A 17,567-nucleotide genomic window follows, 5' to 3' on the forward strand; every position below is an offset into this window, starting at 1 on the left:
ATGAGCTATTTTTCCTAACCGGGTCTAACGTGCTCTAGCAGTTTTCCATTTATGCACTTATCCAGGATAGAACAGAACATACCTCTAGCATCTGTCCTGGTACACTGAAGTACTCAGAGAACGTTGGCTGAATGAATAATGAAGTGAGTGCTTCTTTTAAAAAATACCCAGCGTATGAAGATGAGTCTAGGCTGATGCCTTTTACTCTCCTCATCTTAACTTTCCACCTTCCCACCACCACTGAGAGAGAGATCATAGTACTGCTTTTCCATGTGGAAGGCCACCTTTCTATTGTCTATGGCATTCCTGGTCAGTCTGGTTGTTTAAAGAAAATATTTGCATCATATAATATGGTAAATGTATTATTTACGAGATTTTTAAACCTATTACTTTTAATTTCTGAAGGTGAAACAAAAGTATGGGAGAGGTAAAGTCCGGTAGCACTGGATATGTACCTAGGCAATGTGCTTACCTAGATGTAAATCCTCATTTGTGTTTCCTGAATCTGAACCCTAATGCCAATCTCAAAATAATATGCATCTCAATCTTTTATTGTCAATAATGAAATTGCAATAGTGGAAAATGCATTTGTTTTTCAGTGAGTTCAACTCATGCCTACCCGAAGCTGGCTCCTTACCGACCTGCAGGACAGCTCCTCTCTCCCCCTTTGCTGCTCTCAGTCTTCTTGAACACTTGTTTTACCTGCATTGTGCAAGTCTGTGCATTTCTCTATGTGAAGCAGCAGCCCTGGTATTGTGAGGTCTACAGATACAGGTAAAGTTCAGTTTTTTAAATTTTCCTTTCTGAAGGTGATACAATGAGTACCCAATGCCATTGTACAATTTGGTTTGCAAATACACACTAAATTTTTAATTAACAAAAGTTGTGTCTCCACACTGCAAAATACCAATGACAGAGTAGAACACAGAACACAGTTATTGGGTAGAGTCCTGGAGTGAGCCATGTGGGTGGGAAAAGATCTTCACATTGGTTGTTGATATGTAGATCCAACCATTGGATGACATTCCCTGGTGATTTGGAGATCATATAGACCAGAATTCAGCAAGTATTACTTTTAGAGATCTCTGTGGACCTGACAGTCTCTGCTGCAGTTATTCAATGCTACTGTTGTACTAAAAAGCAGCCATAGACAATACAAAAAAAGGTAGGTGTGACTGTGTTCCAATAAAATTTTGTTTACAAAAAGAAGTGTTGAGTTGGATTTGGCCTGTGAACTGTAGTCAGCTGACCCCGGACTTAATAGATTTACTTAAATTAGTTTGAGTTTTAAAACTGAATGTTTAAAATATTAGTTGATGGTACCATTGTTCTGATTGCATTGAACACTAGACTCAGGGCAAGGCTCTTTACCTCCTTGGGTTTTAATTTCTTTAATGATAAATTAAGGGTAAAATGAGGTGAACTATGCCAAAGGTATTGAAACTTTATTTTTTCTGACAAAGCTTGTCTGGCCTCCAAAAGGGAAGGCAGAAAGGATCTGCTTTTTTTGAAGGAAGGCTTGTACAACACTCCACTGTGATCCTAAAAGCAGCAGAATCCCAGGAATCAGTGAAAGATTAACAACTTTCAAATGATGTCTAAGATAATCATTTAGATCCTAAATTCAACAATTCAAGTATTACTTGGAGTGTAGAATTCATTTTTGCCTCAAAACCAGATTTTTCTCCTAATTGGAGTACATATACTTAGAGAAATAAAATTCAGATTGAATCCAAGAGCCAAGTTGGTATAACCCAAAGGGTGATGGATATAGGTAGTCCTGCCTCTCTCACTAACTAATAGCTATGCCCTACTAGACCTTAACTTTCTTATCTGTGATGTAAGTATAATGGGGTACACTTTCATATTAAACTCTATAATTCAGGCCTTCTGTCTGTCTGTCCCCTTTGTACAAAAACACTTTGTGACTACTGATTATTTGTTTCTTTTTTTTTTTAAAGAGATTTTATTTATTTATTTGAGAGAAAGTGAGTGAAAGGCAGAGCATGAGTGGAGGGTGTGGGGGCAGAGGGAGAAACAGACTCCTCACTGAGCAGGGAGCCCAATGCAGGCTTGATCTCAGGACCCTGGGATCATGACCTGAGCTGAAGGCAGGTACTTAACCAACTGAGCCACCCAGGCATCCTGATTATTTGTTTCATTAGTGCATTCAGCAAACATTAACTGAACATCTACCATATGCAAAGCACATTTCAGGACCCTAGGAAATCCAGGATAATAAGATTTACATCTATTTATTTGGAGCTAATTTCATCTCTAACCAATTATAAGGTAAAAAGTTTCAAGCGGAACAAGAAAGCTGATAGAAACTAATTTGTGAGTTTGATTATTTAAAAACAATAAACATTGCAAATGGATCAATCTGGACTGAGAAAACCCATCTCTTAAATATTTTTCTGAGCAAATATTCTGTGGCATTTCTGTGTTAGGTGCTAAGGATTTGTAAATTTGAGTAAAATAATAACAAAATAAAATCAAAAGAGAAATTTCATATTCAAGGAACTCTCATCCCAGAGGCAGAAAATAGAAATATGCAAATGAATAATTGCAGAGCAATGAGCTAAATGCAGCACTAGAAGTGAGAACGGAGGGCAGTAGTTAGGCTTGCCAGTGAATTAAAGACAAAAACATTCAGATAAAGGGCTGCAGAAAGAATAAGGCCCCTGATGTGTACAAACTGATACTTGAGGAACAGAAAATATTCCTATATGTTTGGAGTATAAGGAACATAGGAGAATTGGCCAAAGATAAAGGCAGGATGGCAAATTGAGACCAGAGTATGAAGGTCTTCTGAACTTGCCTGAGAAGTTGGGACTTAATTAGCAGACTAGAGCCATAGACACTCAGAAGCAAGATTCAAAGTTAGGGCCTAAATTAGTAGGCTTACATTAGTCCACAGAAGAGAAATAACAGGGATGCCTGGGTGGCTCAGTGGTTGAGTGTCTGCCTTTGGCCCAGGATGTGATCCTGGAGTCCCAGGATCGAGTCCCACATCAGTCTCCCTGCATAGAGCCTACTTCTCTCTCTGCCTATGTCTCTGCCTCTCTATCTCTGTGTCTCTCATAAATAAATAAAATCTAAAAAAGAAGAGAAAACAACACACACAGGCACACATGTGCACAACACACCCTGCCATGCACACAGATGCGTGCGCACACATGCATACACAGGCACTCATGGTCATTTATTCTGAATTGAAAGGAACTCCATAGAAAATTATCATTCAAGCCCTTTCAAGACAGGTCACTTGTTCTAAATGGAATGCTAGACAAAGAATAATTTTGACTTGTCTTAAATTTTATTTCATTGTAAGAGGTGAACAAAATATGTCTTGGTAGTTACTGGCTGGAACAATTTGAAAGCTGAGATCTCATGGTAATGATAAACATTTATTTACCACCACCTGGATAAAAATAGAATAAAAAAATCCCATAAATGCTGGTAATTCTTTTGTAGTAAATGCTTTCTGGACAGCCAAAGTAATTTCTCAACAAATGTGAGTTTGGAGAGAAATGGGACTGGAAATGCAACTCTGATTCCTGGTTCAATTTTAAGTTTTGAGAGTACCACGCTGTGGCCCATCACCACCATTAACTGCATCATGGTGGCATTTATCTTCTCTAAGGGAAAGCCATTTCGAAAACCCATCTACACAAACTGTGAGTATACAAAGTTTAATTTTCTTTTCATACTTTTTTTCCATTTCCTCACCCTCCCAGAGTTACAACTCAGTGGTGAAAGGATGGCTGAACTCAACAAAATTGAGTACTGAAATTTTTATTGGTTATATAATGCTGTCTTGACTTGATCTCATTCTTCTAAGTTCCCTGTCCAGTTATCCACCTTTTTCATTATTTTGTTCAGCTTTCTCCATTTTCTCAACTTTATCTTGTAATTAAAAATATAATTCTGTTTCATTTTTAAAAAAAAACATTGAGTAGAAGGACAATTTTCATAGGGGTTAGAAGCCTGGGCAGAAACCTCCTCACTGGCAGATAAACATATGCATGCATTATTAAATGGTCTCATGAGTCCTGTCCCATTGTGAGTCATCAAGAATGATTTTAAGCACATACAGAAATGTCAAGGTACTTTGTAAAAGACCTGCTTTAAAAAAAATTAATGTATTTGAGAGAGAGCGTGTGAGAGCACATGAGAGAACAGGAGTGGGAGGGAGGGACAAAGGGAGAAGGAGAAGGAAAAGCAGATTCCCCACTAAGCAGGCAGCCCATGCAGGGCTTGATCCCAGGACCCTGGGATCACGACCTGAGCCGAAGGCGGACACTTAACTTACTGAGCTACCCAGGTGTCCTTGTAAAAGACTTTCTAATCAATTCAGATACTCAACCTCTTCATAGCTTTACAGCATTGGGCAAGTTACTTTAACCATTCTGTGCATTTCTTTAATCACCAAAGAGGATGAACATATTCTCATATTATTAACCATCTCTCTTCTTCTCTGAATTGCCTATTTACATTTTTTATCCATTCTTTTTCAACTAGAAGCTGTTATATTTCTTATTTATTTGTATGAGCTGTTTATCCCTTTGTGATTTTACTCTCATTACCTTAATGCACAGTTTTTTCTCATTTATTTATATGAGCTGCTTATTCCTTTGTGATTTTTCTTCTTGTTGCCTTTATGCACAGAGTTTTTTCTCACAGAACCAGGTAATCAGGTAGATTAATTTTTGTCTAGCTTTTTACATTTCTTTTAATGCTTTTTAAATCTAATGTTATAGATATGTAGTATGAGGTAGAGATCAAATTACTTTTTCCAACTAGTCACTAGTTTTGTCAGCAGATTTTATTACTTAATATTTCTTTTGATCATTTATTTCTCAACTGAATATAATGCCACCTTTGACATACTTACATATTCATGTATATTTATGGCTTTATTATATACACAATGTATATTATGTGAGTTTTCATATTATATCTAAATACTTTTTTAATTTATTTATTTTAGAAAGGGAGAGCATGAGGTGGGGAGGAAGAGAAAAGGGGGAGGGAGAGGGAGGGTGAAAGAATTTCGAGTACACTCCCTACTGAGTGCAGAGCCCATATCAGAGCTTGATCCCAGGACCCTGCGATCATGACCTGAACTGAAACCAAGAGTTGGTGCTTAGCCAACTGCACCACCCAGACATCCCATATTATATGTGTTATATATTTACAAATTAATTTTTATGTAATTAATTAGTTGCTATGCTATTTTTTCTGTCTCATTAATATACCATTCTCTTCTTGATATAGCACTATATTTTAAAAATCATAGTTTCACTTATTTAGCTATAGTTTTTTTATAATATATGTTTTTAAGATTTTATTTATTTATTCATGACATACACAGAGAGAGTGAGAGGCAGAGACACAGGTAGAGGGAGAAGAAGACAGGGAGCCCCACGTGGGACTCGATCCAGGGTCTCCAGGACCACGCTCTGGGCTGAAGGCGGCGCTAAACCGCTGGGCGACTGGGGCTGCCCTAGCTATAGTTTTAGAATACATTTTAATAAGTAGTAAGATTGGTATATCTTCATTAGTCTTCACTTTTCAAAAATTTACTTCTGTTGCTTGCTCATCCTTCCAGATAAACTCTAGAACAAATTGTAAGGCTTTTTTTTTTTTTTAAGATTTTCTTTATTTATTCATAAGAGATACAGAGAGAGAGAGAGAGAGAGAGAGAGAGAGAAGCAGACTCCATGCAAGGAGACTGATGTGGGACTCGATCCTGGGTCTCCAGGATCACGCCTTGGGTCAAAGGCAGGCGCTAAACCACTGAGCCATCCAGGCATCCCTATAAGGCTTTTTTTTTTTTTTTTTAAATCCCTTTTTGAATTCTGATACTTTGGGAAAAAATTATTCGTTTATACAATTTAGTTCTCCTCACATTTAAAGACATGTCATCCTTCTCCATTTGTTCATGCTTTCTTTTTTACATCTTTTATTAAATATTTGTCACTTTCTCCATTATAGATCCTAAACATTTAAGAAACTTATTTTATGTTTTTAAATACTTTTGTTTATATTGTGAGTGACTTTTTTCCCATTATATTTTTTTAACTGTTTATCACTAATACCAGTAAAAGCTATAGTGTTGTTTACCTTTATTTTCTATCCAGAACCCTTTCTGAACTTTGCTATTCATCCTTGATTCTTGAGTGTTTTAGAAAGATAATATCATCTGCATGTAATAATGTTCCCTCTTCTTTTCCAATAACTAAATTGCTTATTTATATTTTCTGACAGTATGCAGTCCAGAATTTCTAAGATAATATAAAATAATAGCCATGGTAGCAAACACTCTACTCCTTAACAAAAATACTTCTAATAGTTTTCACCTATAAATATGATTTTGAATATTGGTTCCAGGTAGATTTACATCACGTAAAGAAAATACCCTTTATTTTCATGAAATCAAGAGTATGTTTTTAAATCAGGAATGGGAGATGTATTTTATTCATCTACTGAGATGAGTATGCCTTTTTTTCATTTTATTCATATTCTTGAGCAAAACCTACTTATTTCTGATGGATTATACTTTTACTAAATTGAGTTTTATAGTTTTTTAATACCTACATTTTATATTGGATTAGTCTGATTTTTTTATAGTGTTTGTTAGGTTTCAGTATTAGACTTGAAAATTCTTTGACTTTTTCTTTCCCAGGAAAAATACTTTATAGATAGAAATAATCTATTCTTGACAGTTTGCAAGAACTCAGTAAAATCATGTCTCTAATTCCTTCCTTTGAAAGATTTTTTTTAAAGGATTCATTTAAGGTATCCTCTTTTTAAACTTTTTGCAATAATTTTTTTACAGATAGCTCTATTTCATTGAGATTATTGAGCCTTAGCATCAGATTTTGTGTGATATTTTATTGTAATTTTAATTCCCTCTATAACTCTTTTAATATCTTCTCATCCTGTATGCATTGTGTATTATTTATTCTTAGCAGAAATGTATTTTTGCTGGCTTTCTTTAAAAATTTAATAATTCTCTATTTTCTAACTTATTAATATTTGGTTTTCCCATTCTTTCCCCCTTATTACTTTCTCTGAAAAAAAAAAAGGAATGTTTGAATTGACTCTGTAATGTATGTGTTTTCTTTTATTTTGTGAAATTGGAAAAGCATTCAAGATGAATAATTATAGTTTGGTTTATATTCTTTACATTTTCGTGTGTTTCTACTTATGACTGAATTTCTTCTTTGACTCACTAATTTCAGAATAGTGATTTTTCATTTTCAAGTGGGCAGGGATTTTGTTTTCATTCTCCTACCACTCTTCTTCTCAATAGCTTATAAATAAAATGGACTTGATTTCTTTTTGACCAATAGATGTTTAGAATTTTGTTTTAAATTTGTATGTTGGAAGGGAATTTTCATTTAAATTTGGTTAATAATTTCTACTTTTATTGTCATGATCAGAGAATCTAGCCAATAAAATTTCTGCTTTGGAGAATTTACTACTGTTATACCATCTCATTGCATAACCTGTAATCTCTAATTTTCTAAGTAAGTTGTAGATACTAGAAAAGTAAGACCCACTCCTCTTACTAAGTTAGAAAGATACATTTACTACATTAAATTTGCTTTAATAATTATTTACATTCTTTTTTCACCACCACCCCTTTTTATAGATAGCTGTTTTGTCAAAGATTTTGAGAGCGTGCTAAGATATTCCTTTAATTTTATATTTCCTATAAACTTCTTCCTGAATTTCTTATATTTCTAAGTTTTGATTCAACGTTTGATAATGCCCTTGGTTCTTGTCACAACAAATCAAGATTTCATTTTCTGTTTTAAGGTTAATTACTGATAATTCCTGTTTTAAAATTGTGAATATATTTTATAAGGAGGGTATGATATATTGCACTGGCTAGTACTTTAATTTGATTAATAGCTACAAAATCTTTTTACATAAATTGAAGTAAGTGAGAATTGGATTAGTTACATCATAGTGACAGAGCTTGTGGGTGAACTCAAGCCCTATGTCAAATATGACTGATAATTTTAAATAAAAAAGTTTTATAAACAAATAGTCTAACAATATAATAAATAATGTACTCTCAAAAGTCCTTAGGCCTACTATTAAAATACCGAGAGATTTTATTTTAATATAATGGACAAGTCTGTATCTTTCTTAGTAGCCTTTGACAGGAGATCAACTTTATGATAATGAGATATAAAAAAAATACTAATTAATTTTTATGGAAACAGGTGTGAATATTTGTGATCCCTTCCCCTTCTTTGTCTGAAAACAACCTGTAGTGGCTTGCCCAGGGCCTGTCTTTCCAAATTACTTGTGCAAAAGGAGTCCCACTCTTTCAAGTTTCCTCATCAATAGCAATTGATCAGAGGAGGCAATATTCATTTAGTTCTTCATTGTTTTCCAGTTAAAACTGAATTAAATGAGGGCCTTCTAGTTTTGCTTCCATAATGGTCATTTGTGCACCCACATGGCCTGCTTTTCAGATCATTAAGGACATTGTGATGTGCTTAGCACTCAGCTCAGTTGCTGTGACAGCCAGGCCTTCATCAGCATGGACATTTGAAGCATCATCTTCTTCCCAGCAACTGGGTCCCTGGGACATGAAGACAATGAAATAAATGAAAAATCTATATAGCCATCTTCAGGCTCTTCTTATCACTAAGTTGCTCAGATCATTTTATTTTGGGAGATACCTGATCCTACTGCTCCTGCTTTTCTTCTCTCTGCCTCACACCCCTCCCAAGCAAGCCTGGGTATTCTTCTGGGAGGTGTTGCATCTGGTTGTGTGTGTGTGTATACATATACATATATACGTGTGTGTGTGTGTATATATATATATATATATATATATATATATATATATATACACATATATAGTGAAGCTTGGAAGAGTATGAAGGAGTGTGTTGGTGCACAAGAGTGAAAACAGAACTCTGGTTCCTTCAAAAAATAGGGCCAGCTATAGAGGAGTGTAGTCACCTCTGATTGCTGATTGGTATAGACATATATATCGAGTTGGGGACTGGCAGACCATAAACACTGGAATAAAGGAGGTAGGGAGAATATATGAGAAATCTACTTTGTAGAAATCTAGAATATACTAGAAAATCTAGTTTGTTCATGAATTTTAAAGCTCCTAAGAATCATTTATATCATAGTGACACAGATTAAATGCTATTGTTTTGGTCTGAAGGTGCTAATCTTATCAAAAATATTTATAAGGCCCCATCTACAAAGTGCCTAAAAGCTCTAAAGACACAAGCAGGGGTGAGGTTGGAGGGCTAAGAACAGTGGTGTTGACACAGTGCATCCTGGGAAGTTTAGCTCCCCAAAACAAAGCCATTTGGGCGGGTTGGAGAGAAAGAACCCAGCAGACATACATGAGAGTTCCTCATTCTTTAACTTCAGAGTCCTAAACAGGACATACAAAGTCATTTTTAAGAGGTTACAGTCTAGTAGATACATAAAGGAAGATCTTGCAAAGCAGAATGGCACATAGCCATACGAAATAAACTTTGTAAGAGAGGTTTAGAAGTCTTTAAAAAGAAAATGGTATTTGAATTGGCCTTCTAAAGAAAAAATGAAACTTGCCAAGACAGGAAAAATATTATCTACACAGGGTATGTTTTCAACAAAGGCCTCTGTGGAAGTGGCAGGTTTGTGATTTAACTTCCCTAAGACACCTAAGGAAGAATGATCAGAGAGCAGATCAGAAATCAGACTGTGGAGGGCCTTGAAAGTCAATCAAAGACCCCTGGACTTTATTCTCTAGACAACCAAAGAAGAATGAAGTGGTGCCAAGAGGACCGACTATCCACTCACGCATGATTCACTAGACGTGTAAGGGCCTAGAGAGTCAGGCTTCTTTGGTGACCAATTACATGGGCTGGTCCCTGCAGGATGTCCCAGCTCCCCCGGACTTCTCAGCTGAGATGCCTCCTTTATGGAGTTTACTATATAGTTAATTGGCAGTTTTCTGCTCCCCACCTTTGAAAGAAAGATGTTATGATTCTGCCTTTGTCTTGTAAGCATTAGAACATATTTTAAAGCATATGAGGATATATCAAAACATCTGAAGATGTATCCGGTATTTGCCCAACAGAGATCATTGATTCTGCAATGTGTGCCAAATTATATGAAACATTCATTTAGCATCTAAAAATAATTTTGGTGTTTCTTCAGATATGTTTTCATTTCTGCTGATGTCTGCCTTGGGCCTCACAGTTTTCATTCTGTTTTCTGACTTTCAAGCTATATACCACGGAATGCAGGTAAGTGCTATTCATCATCTCATTTGCAGTGACTCATATGTATGATGGGACCATATCTGCACCATAATTTGCAAGTTAGTTATTACCATATTCTCTCTGATGATTTATTTTTTTTTAATTTTTATTGATTTATGATAGTCACACAGAGAGAGAGAGAGAGAGAGAGAGAGAGAGAGAGAGAGAGAGAGAGAGAGGCAGAGACACAGGCAGAGGGAGAAGCAGGCTCCATGCACCGGGAGCCCGACGTGGGATTCGATCCCGGGTCTCCAGGATCATGCCCTGGGCCAAAGGCAGGCGCCAAACCGCTGCACCACCCAGGGATCCCCTCTCTGATGATTTAATATTGTGAGGCTCTTCTCATTTACCAGAGCAGCAGTTCTCACTGACCTCTCACATGCTACCCCCTGATTGTTTTCAGATGATCTATATTATTGAGAACATTTATCCTATTCACACCTAAAAATACTATGTGTGGATAGTTTATCCTTCCATGTTATACTAACATAACAAATTAATGTATTAATACAATAACTAATTCTTCAAGTTTAATTTTTTAACATATAGTAGAAGTCCTTTATAATGTAGCTACAAAAGGAATAAGAAAAGGCAGGACTTACAGGCCAATCCTGTTCTGTCTGTCAGACATCAACTATAGGGAGTTTTATTTCAGTGGACATCACTTAATCCAGGGTGCAGTGGGTTAAAATAAAATTTATGAAGAAGTCATTGAACCCATTCTTGGAGCCAGCATTGTGGGAGAAATAAAAGAAAGAGAAGGATTGGCTTTTGATTTGCAATCTATAGTTTTATTGTGAGGATGAGCCACCCTCAAGAGAAATAGTGGCATGGTCACCTGAGACCACCCATGCTTGAAGAAGGTATAACATAGAAATGGGAAGAATACAGGAGGGAGGAACTCTCGTAGGGCCTGTGGCTATCATGGGAGGCTTCGTGGAGGAGGTGCAACTTGATCTGTGCCCAGAGGATAGGTTAGATTTTGCTAGGTAAGACGTAGGGATCTTTCCAACCTGGAGAACAGCCTAAGCACAGAACTGCTGAGAGAAACACTTTTGTCCTGGAAATGCAAAAGAATGTAGGGTCGCAGAGATAAAAATCAAAAGCCAGGCTTGTTTCACAGAACACTTGAAAGACTGGCAAAGATGGAGGCAACATGCTGTGGAATGTGGGGAAGGCATGGCTAGATGAAGGCAGCTGGGGACAGTTGGGATCTCTCCTGAGAGCAACGAGGTCATTGAAGACATCCGAGCAGTTTTTCAGCAGGGCTTTAAAGACTAATTAGCCAATGGTAGGAAGGCTATATGCTAGAGCAGAGAGGCTGTGGGCAGAGACACAGTTAGGAAATGAAAACCTAGACCATTTAGTCACTTATAAGACATCATGAAGTTTTAGAGTATATTTGGCACTGGAGCTCCATGGATGAGTAAGATTGGACACCGCTTTCAAGTCATTCAGGGGCTAGGAGGGAAGACCATCCCACAAGCAGACAATTCCAAAGTAGAGTGGCAAATGTCTTCTGGGCCAAGAGATGGAGAAGAGACCTCCCAGACCAGCACGGGGTGAAGGGCAGCAGGGAGGGCAAGGGCCAGGTTCTCTGTGAGGATCTGACCTGCTGCCACATCTTGCAGCCTTCTCCATACAGGCCTGCCCACCCAGGTGCTGTGTCACAACCTTTAGAAAGGCTGGCTGTACTTGCGGAAGAAAATAACAACATGTTACTTTGAAATAACCAGCATCAGACTAGGGATGAGAATTGTCGGTGAGCATTTAGACGCTGTGAAGGGCATGAGGCTTTAGTCCTAAATGCAGCTAAGTCCCTGTCCTTTACTTTGGGTCAGAAAGGGCACGTGTGACTAGTCTTTTGCTATTGATGCAGCATGGGAAGTTGTAATGTTCACACCTATTAAAATAATCATCGTTGGTGGTCAGTATGTACCCTTTATCCTTAAAAGGAAGTGGGTTGGGTGGGTTCAACTTTCATCAAGCTGTTAGATTTAGGGCTGCCAACCCTTGTTCAGAAAATGTTCACCTAGTTTCAAAAAGTAACTTGAACCTCTGTCCCCTTAATGTTTTACTCATGTATCAATTTTACTGAATAAATTCCAAGTAGATCTTACTTTGCAAGGATTAGAAGCAATAATATTATTAGATGAATGACCTAATCTTGTATTCTCTTCCCTCTATTTGAAAAGACAAAAATGAAGAGGAACACACAGGTTCCAAAGTGTTTTGTCTCATGTCTGTGACCCAGAGCACATTTACCAAATGTCTATTGTCAGGCAGTGGAGGGAGCACAGGCCAAGAGGCAGCTGGTTCTCAATTGAATTCTGGCTCTGCCATTTATTGATTGGCTTTGAATCCTTGGCCAAGGTTCTGACCTCATCTGTGAAATGGAGAAAGTAATGCCTATCCTCCAAGCTCAGAGGATTGTTACAAATATATAAATTAAACAAGATTTTTTTTTCTTTTCAAAATGTAAGGTATGTACTCAGCAATTAGAAACGACAAATACCCACCATTTGCTTCAACGTGGATAGAACTGGAGGGTATTATGCTGAGTGAAGTAAGTCAATCGGAGAAGGACAAACAGTGTATGTTCTCATTCATTTGGGGAATATGAATAATAGTGAAAGGGAATATAAAGGAAGGGAAAAGAAATGTTGGGAAATATCAGGAAGGGAGACAGAACATAAAAACTCCTAACTCGGGGAAATGAACTAGGGGTGGTGGAAGGGGAGGAGGGCGGGTGTTGGAGGGGAATGGGTGACGGGCACTGAGGTGGACACTTGACGGGATGAGCACTGGGTGTTTTTCTGTATGTTGGTAAATTGAACACCAATAAAAGTTAATTAAAAAAAAAAACAAAAAACAAAATGTAAGGTATGCAACGTATAAAAGTATTTCTTTTTTAACAGCTTATCCCAACCCTGACATCATGGAGGGTTTCGATTTTGGTGGCAGTCCTCACCCAATTCTGTGTGGCTTTCTTTGTAGAGGTAAAGTGATTTCTGTATGCTTCTTATTCTCTTTCTAGGGAAATAAATAAAGGGTCTTATTCTCAATACATGCTTCTTTTTTAGAGCAACCTCTTTTATCCCCAAAAGTGATAGTTATTAATGGTTTGTAAAAATTGTACATGTTCACTTTGGGGGAAATACCTTGGAGAGTGATTTAAAATTCTCTAAAGATTACGTAGAAGTGCTCTCAGGATCCGTAGCATAGAAAACAAAACATCAGATTAACTCTAATTTTATTTCCCATGAAGGCATTGTATTGTATTTTTCTAGTATTCTCATAAGCTAGTAGAGACAAGACCAGGTGACCTACCAGCTCTAAAATTCAATGAGACCTTTCGAGTGAAGAACTGTCTTCAGAAGGGCTTCTTTAATTAAGAGAGAAAGGAAGCCATTGCTCATTCTAGTCAATTCTTACCCTTGAAAGTCTTCCCCTATAGCATTTTTCTTCTACTCAGTGTCACTAAATGACTTCATCTACTCAGTGAAAGGCTTGAGTTGAGCACTAATTTTTTTAAAGGGAAAGTTAAAAAAAGATTCATTTATTTTAAATACCTTGGGAAAAGGAAGCAATCAAATTTAAAAATATATATATTTATATATAATAAAATATATAAAATAAAAAATATATATACACACACACATATTGTATACAAGGAGTATAAAATTTCTCATAGTTTTTAAGGAATTCAATTTTTGAGACTATATACATTTTTAAATAATCCAAAAGAAGAGAAAAAAACATACATATGAAGGTAGTCATTATAGTATTATTGATGGTGGTAAAATTTTAGACTCGACTCATGTGTTCAAAAGTAGAGATGTTTTTTGTTTAGCTATACAGCAATTTGAAAATATGGTTTATGATCATTAAAAGTAATAATTAAGGGACACCTGGGTGGCTCAGCGGTTAAAGTGTCTGCCTTCAGCGCAGGGCATGATCCTGGAGTCCTGGGATCGAGTCTCGCATCGGGCTCCCTGCATGGAGCCTGCTTCTCCCTCTGCCTGTGTCTCTTTCTGTCTCTCTCATGAATAAATAAAATCTTTTTTAAAAAGTAATTATTAAGACCATAGCTACAAATTATGACAGAAAGTCTAGCATCACCAAAAGTGGAATGCAAAATTTGACCATTTCTATTATAAAGAAAAAAAGAGGAATCCCTCCCCCCTCCCTGCTCCCCCCACCAAAGGAAAGCAAAACCATTTGATTCCTGGAGTTCATCCATTCATTCAGAGAACCATTATGTGGCAACTCACATGTGGCATGTGGCAGGTAGCAGTGATATTTTTTTTTTCTTTTCATGATTTTGAGTACATTATTTTGTTATTTCAGTCTGGCAGTAAAATACTTCTAAGTGAATCGCCAGCCAGGATTTAGCTAGGACATCTGTAGAAATGAAAGGCTGTAAGCTTTGGGCAGGTTTCTATGAACACAAGTACTCTTCCTTCTCAAGGGGAAGAATCAGGGACTTCGTGGGGATGGCAGGGAGAAGCTGCCACAGAAGCAGCAGTAATGAGTAAGTCTCAGAGGAAGGCCTGGGGGAACAGAGCACAGTGGTGAGCAACCTGGTTGCAGGGGAAAGTGGAATCATAGTTTGATGGTTTTCTCCGCCTGATTTCTCAGGATGTCATCCTTCAAAACCGAAAGCTCTGGCTATGGATCAAAAAAGAATGTGGATTCTCTTCTAAAAGCCAGTATAGGAACTGGCAGAAAAAGCTCGCAGAAGATTCCACCTGGCCTCCCACACACAGAACAGATTATTCGGGTGATGGTGAAAATGGATTCATCAATCCTGGCTATGAGGACCCTGAACAGATTCCAAGAGCAAAATCAGAATTGGGAGGCCAAACCCCGGAAGAGCATTTTTGGACGAGGCTGTAATCAGAATTGTTGTCATACATGCTTCACATCTCCTTGTTCCTTGAAACAGAACCATTGTGGAAAGGTGACGATAGTCTACCCTCTTCTCTCTCCATTCCAGTGGAGAGGAAGTGCATTTCTCAAGGTATTGAACCTTGCAAAAGAGAACTTTATGCTTATTTGGACTGTATCCTCCTCTGCTGTTAGGGAAGAGAATGCACTTGCTCGATGATCTTTTTCTTCCCCCTAATAAATTATTCAAATTGCATAGCATTATCCTGGCTCAAATGCACAAGTTTTCATGTAACTGAAATTAGGGGTATGAACATTGTAGAACAAAGGAAAATTGAAGAAGACTTTGATCTTTGAGAGTTTCACCAATATATTTGCATTTGCATCTACAGAAATAAAAGAATTTGGGGGTGGGGAGGGAGCGTATCTCTCAATGAATTGTCACAAGTTTACTTAACCTTATATTCAATTTAGAAGATCATTTACATACATACCTTTCCCCAATGTTGCAAAATTTCTCTTTTTGCTTCTTTTGTATTGCTTTCACAGAGAAACAAGAATTGACATTTACTTCAGAAAAGTCAGCTCTAATTGTAGTAAGTGTGGGTGTGGAGAGTGATGGAGGTGTGTGTTAATTGCATATAATCTTGGCTTGGGCACAGTTTATATCTAAGCAAACTCCACCAATGTTGGCATCTCCCAAAGTATATTGTTTTGAGGTCAATGGGCTAGAAAATCCTGAGTAAATCATGGAGATAATGGGATAAACTGTTAAAGTGTACTTTTTACTTAAAAAAGCATGGCACTTCTATTTATTCTTTGCCACTGACAGATGAAACCTCAAGTTCTAAGCTGAAAAGTTGTTTCAAACTCAGCGTTGCTCATCTTTAAAAAAACCCAGTGAAGATACCCATAATGTATGTATCTACAGCATGACAATCATCGGGCTGCTAACCAACCTTAAGTTCCCTTTCATCTTTTTGCTATCTAAGTCAATTATTAATGGCCACATTAATGCCACAAGAAAACTTACATCCTCTGCAAATATATTCGGTACACAATTATCTCTAATATATCAAGCTCACTGTGACCTTGAGAGGACATATATCCCTAGTGAACATTTTAAATTAGCTACTAGTCTTTCCTTGTAACAATAAATCTGATTTTGCCAATTTAAGATCTTCATTGGTGCCAATTCCATCCCATGAGTGCCAATGATGTGTCTACTGCTGTGATGTATGGATTCATAATGCCTTTACAATTCTGGAATCTTTAGGATTGAAAAAAATGTTTTTAACATTTCTGCAATGCTTTGCTGTAAATAATAATACATATTATGTTATACAAGCCAGCAGCATAAGTGCCAATTCCTATAAAAATAAACCCTCTGTATTCACATTTTATTTGCTTTTTTAACCTTTTCTTAGATGCGCAGCTTTGAAGAGTGATAATTTTAAAGTTTTAAAAATTTTAACTTAGTGACTACCAATGAAAGATCAAAGGATGAAAAGATTTTTCGATTATTATTAAGAAATGTATGTCAATTTAAAATATCTGGCAACTCAATTTCCTTGAACTGGCATATCTGTATTTAGTAATTTGACCTTTAGAATCAAAGATTTAACCGATACACCATGACATTTAAATAACATAAAAATATTTTTAAAAAATCATTATTCAATAAATACACAGCTTCCTCCACCCAGTTTTTCCAACAACATATTTGTTATTTGATAGATGATATTTATTTCACACAACTTTGTATGTGTGGGGGGATACATGATAAAATTGAACTCTACACCTGACTTTGCTAAAAGTACTCTCAGAGAAAGGTTTAATAGTCTTGGAAGAAATATGTGACAAAAGCACAATGAGCATGACCACACATCAAATGATTACCTACAGGAAACACAAACTGTACAGTTTTAATCTGTGCATCACCAAGAATGGCCATTTTTATGGGAAGACTAATGACTAACTTTGTGAACTTTCCTCTCAGGCTGAAAAAAACCACTGTAGTCTGAAAACTATGTGTAAAATGTATCCTTGAATTCAGTGTAAAAGTGCATTTGTGACATAGCATAGAGAGGACTATCTCCTGGAGTGGAAATGTCTAGAGTTCTCTAGAAAGGTTCTGCTCCCTCTCCCATTGGCTGGTATGGTAATTCCACCATACTTGAGTCTCCTACCTTAGGTAAGGTTTGCCATCTGCAGTCATCCTTTACTAAAAAAACAAGTACACCTTGGGAAAAGTAACACATTAAATTGGCTGCCATCTTCATCCTTATTTGTTAATCTTAGAAAAGTGGTTTATTATTATTATTATTGCTTGAAAGCAGAGCATAAAAGGAACAGGAAACTTAATTTAGAATAAAA

General features: G+C 36.8%; 1 protein-coding gene across 1 annotated transcript in view; it reads left to right on the top strand.

The window, feature by feature from the left end:
• Positions 1 to 15,200, top strand: part of ATP13A5 (ATPase 13A5) — a 92,818-nt gene extending 77,618 nt beyond the window's left edge. The window contains exons 26-30 of the mRNA XM_041731646.1: positions 600 to 774; positions 3,478 to 3,680; positions 10,198 to 10,286; positions 13,220 to 13,300; positions 14,943 to 15,200. Coding sequence (XP_041587580.1) covers positions 600 to 774; positions 3,478 to 3,680; positions 10,198 to 10,286; positions 13,220 to 13,300; positions 14,943 to 15,200 — 806 coding nt within the window. The remainder of the gene's footprint in view (positions 1 to 599; positions 775 to 3,477; positions 3,681 to 10,197; positions 10,287 to 13,219; positions 13,301 to 14,942) is intronic.
• Positions 15,201 to 17,567: the final 2,367 nt, after the last annotated feature.

The sequence above is a fragment of the Vulpes lagopus genome, chromosome 17, assembly GCF_018345385.1.
Source record: "Vulpes lagopus strain Blue_001 chromosome 17, ASM1834538v1, whole genome shotgun sequence".
NCBI classification, from domain to species: domain Eukaryota; kingdom Metazoa; phylum Chordata; class Mammalia; order Carnivora; family Canidae; genus Vulpes; species Vulpes lagopus.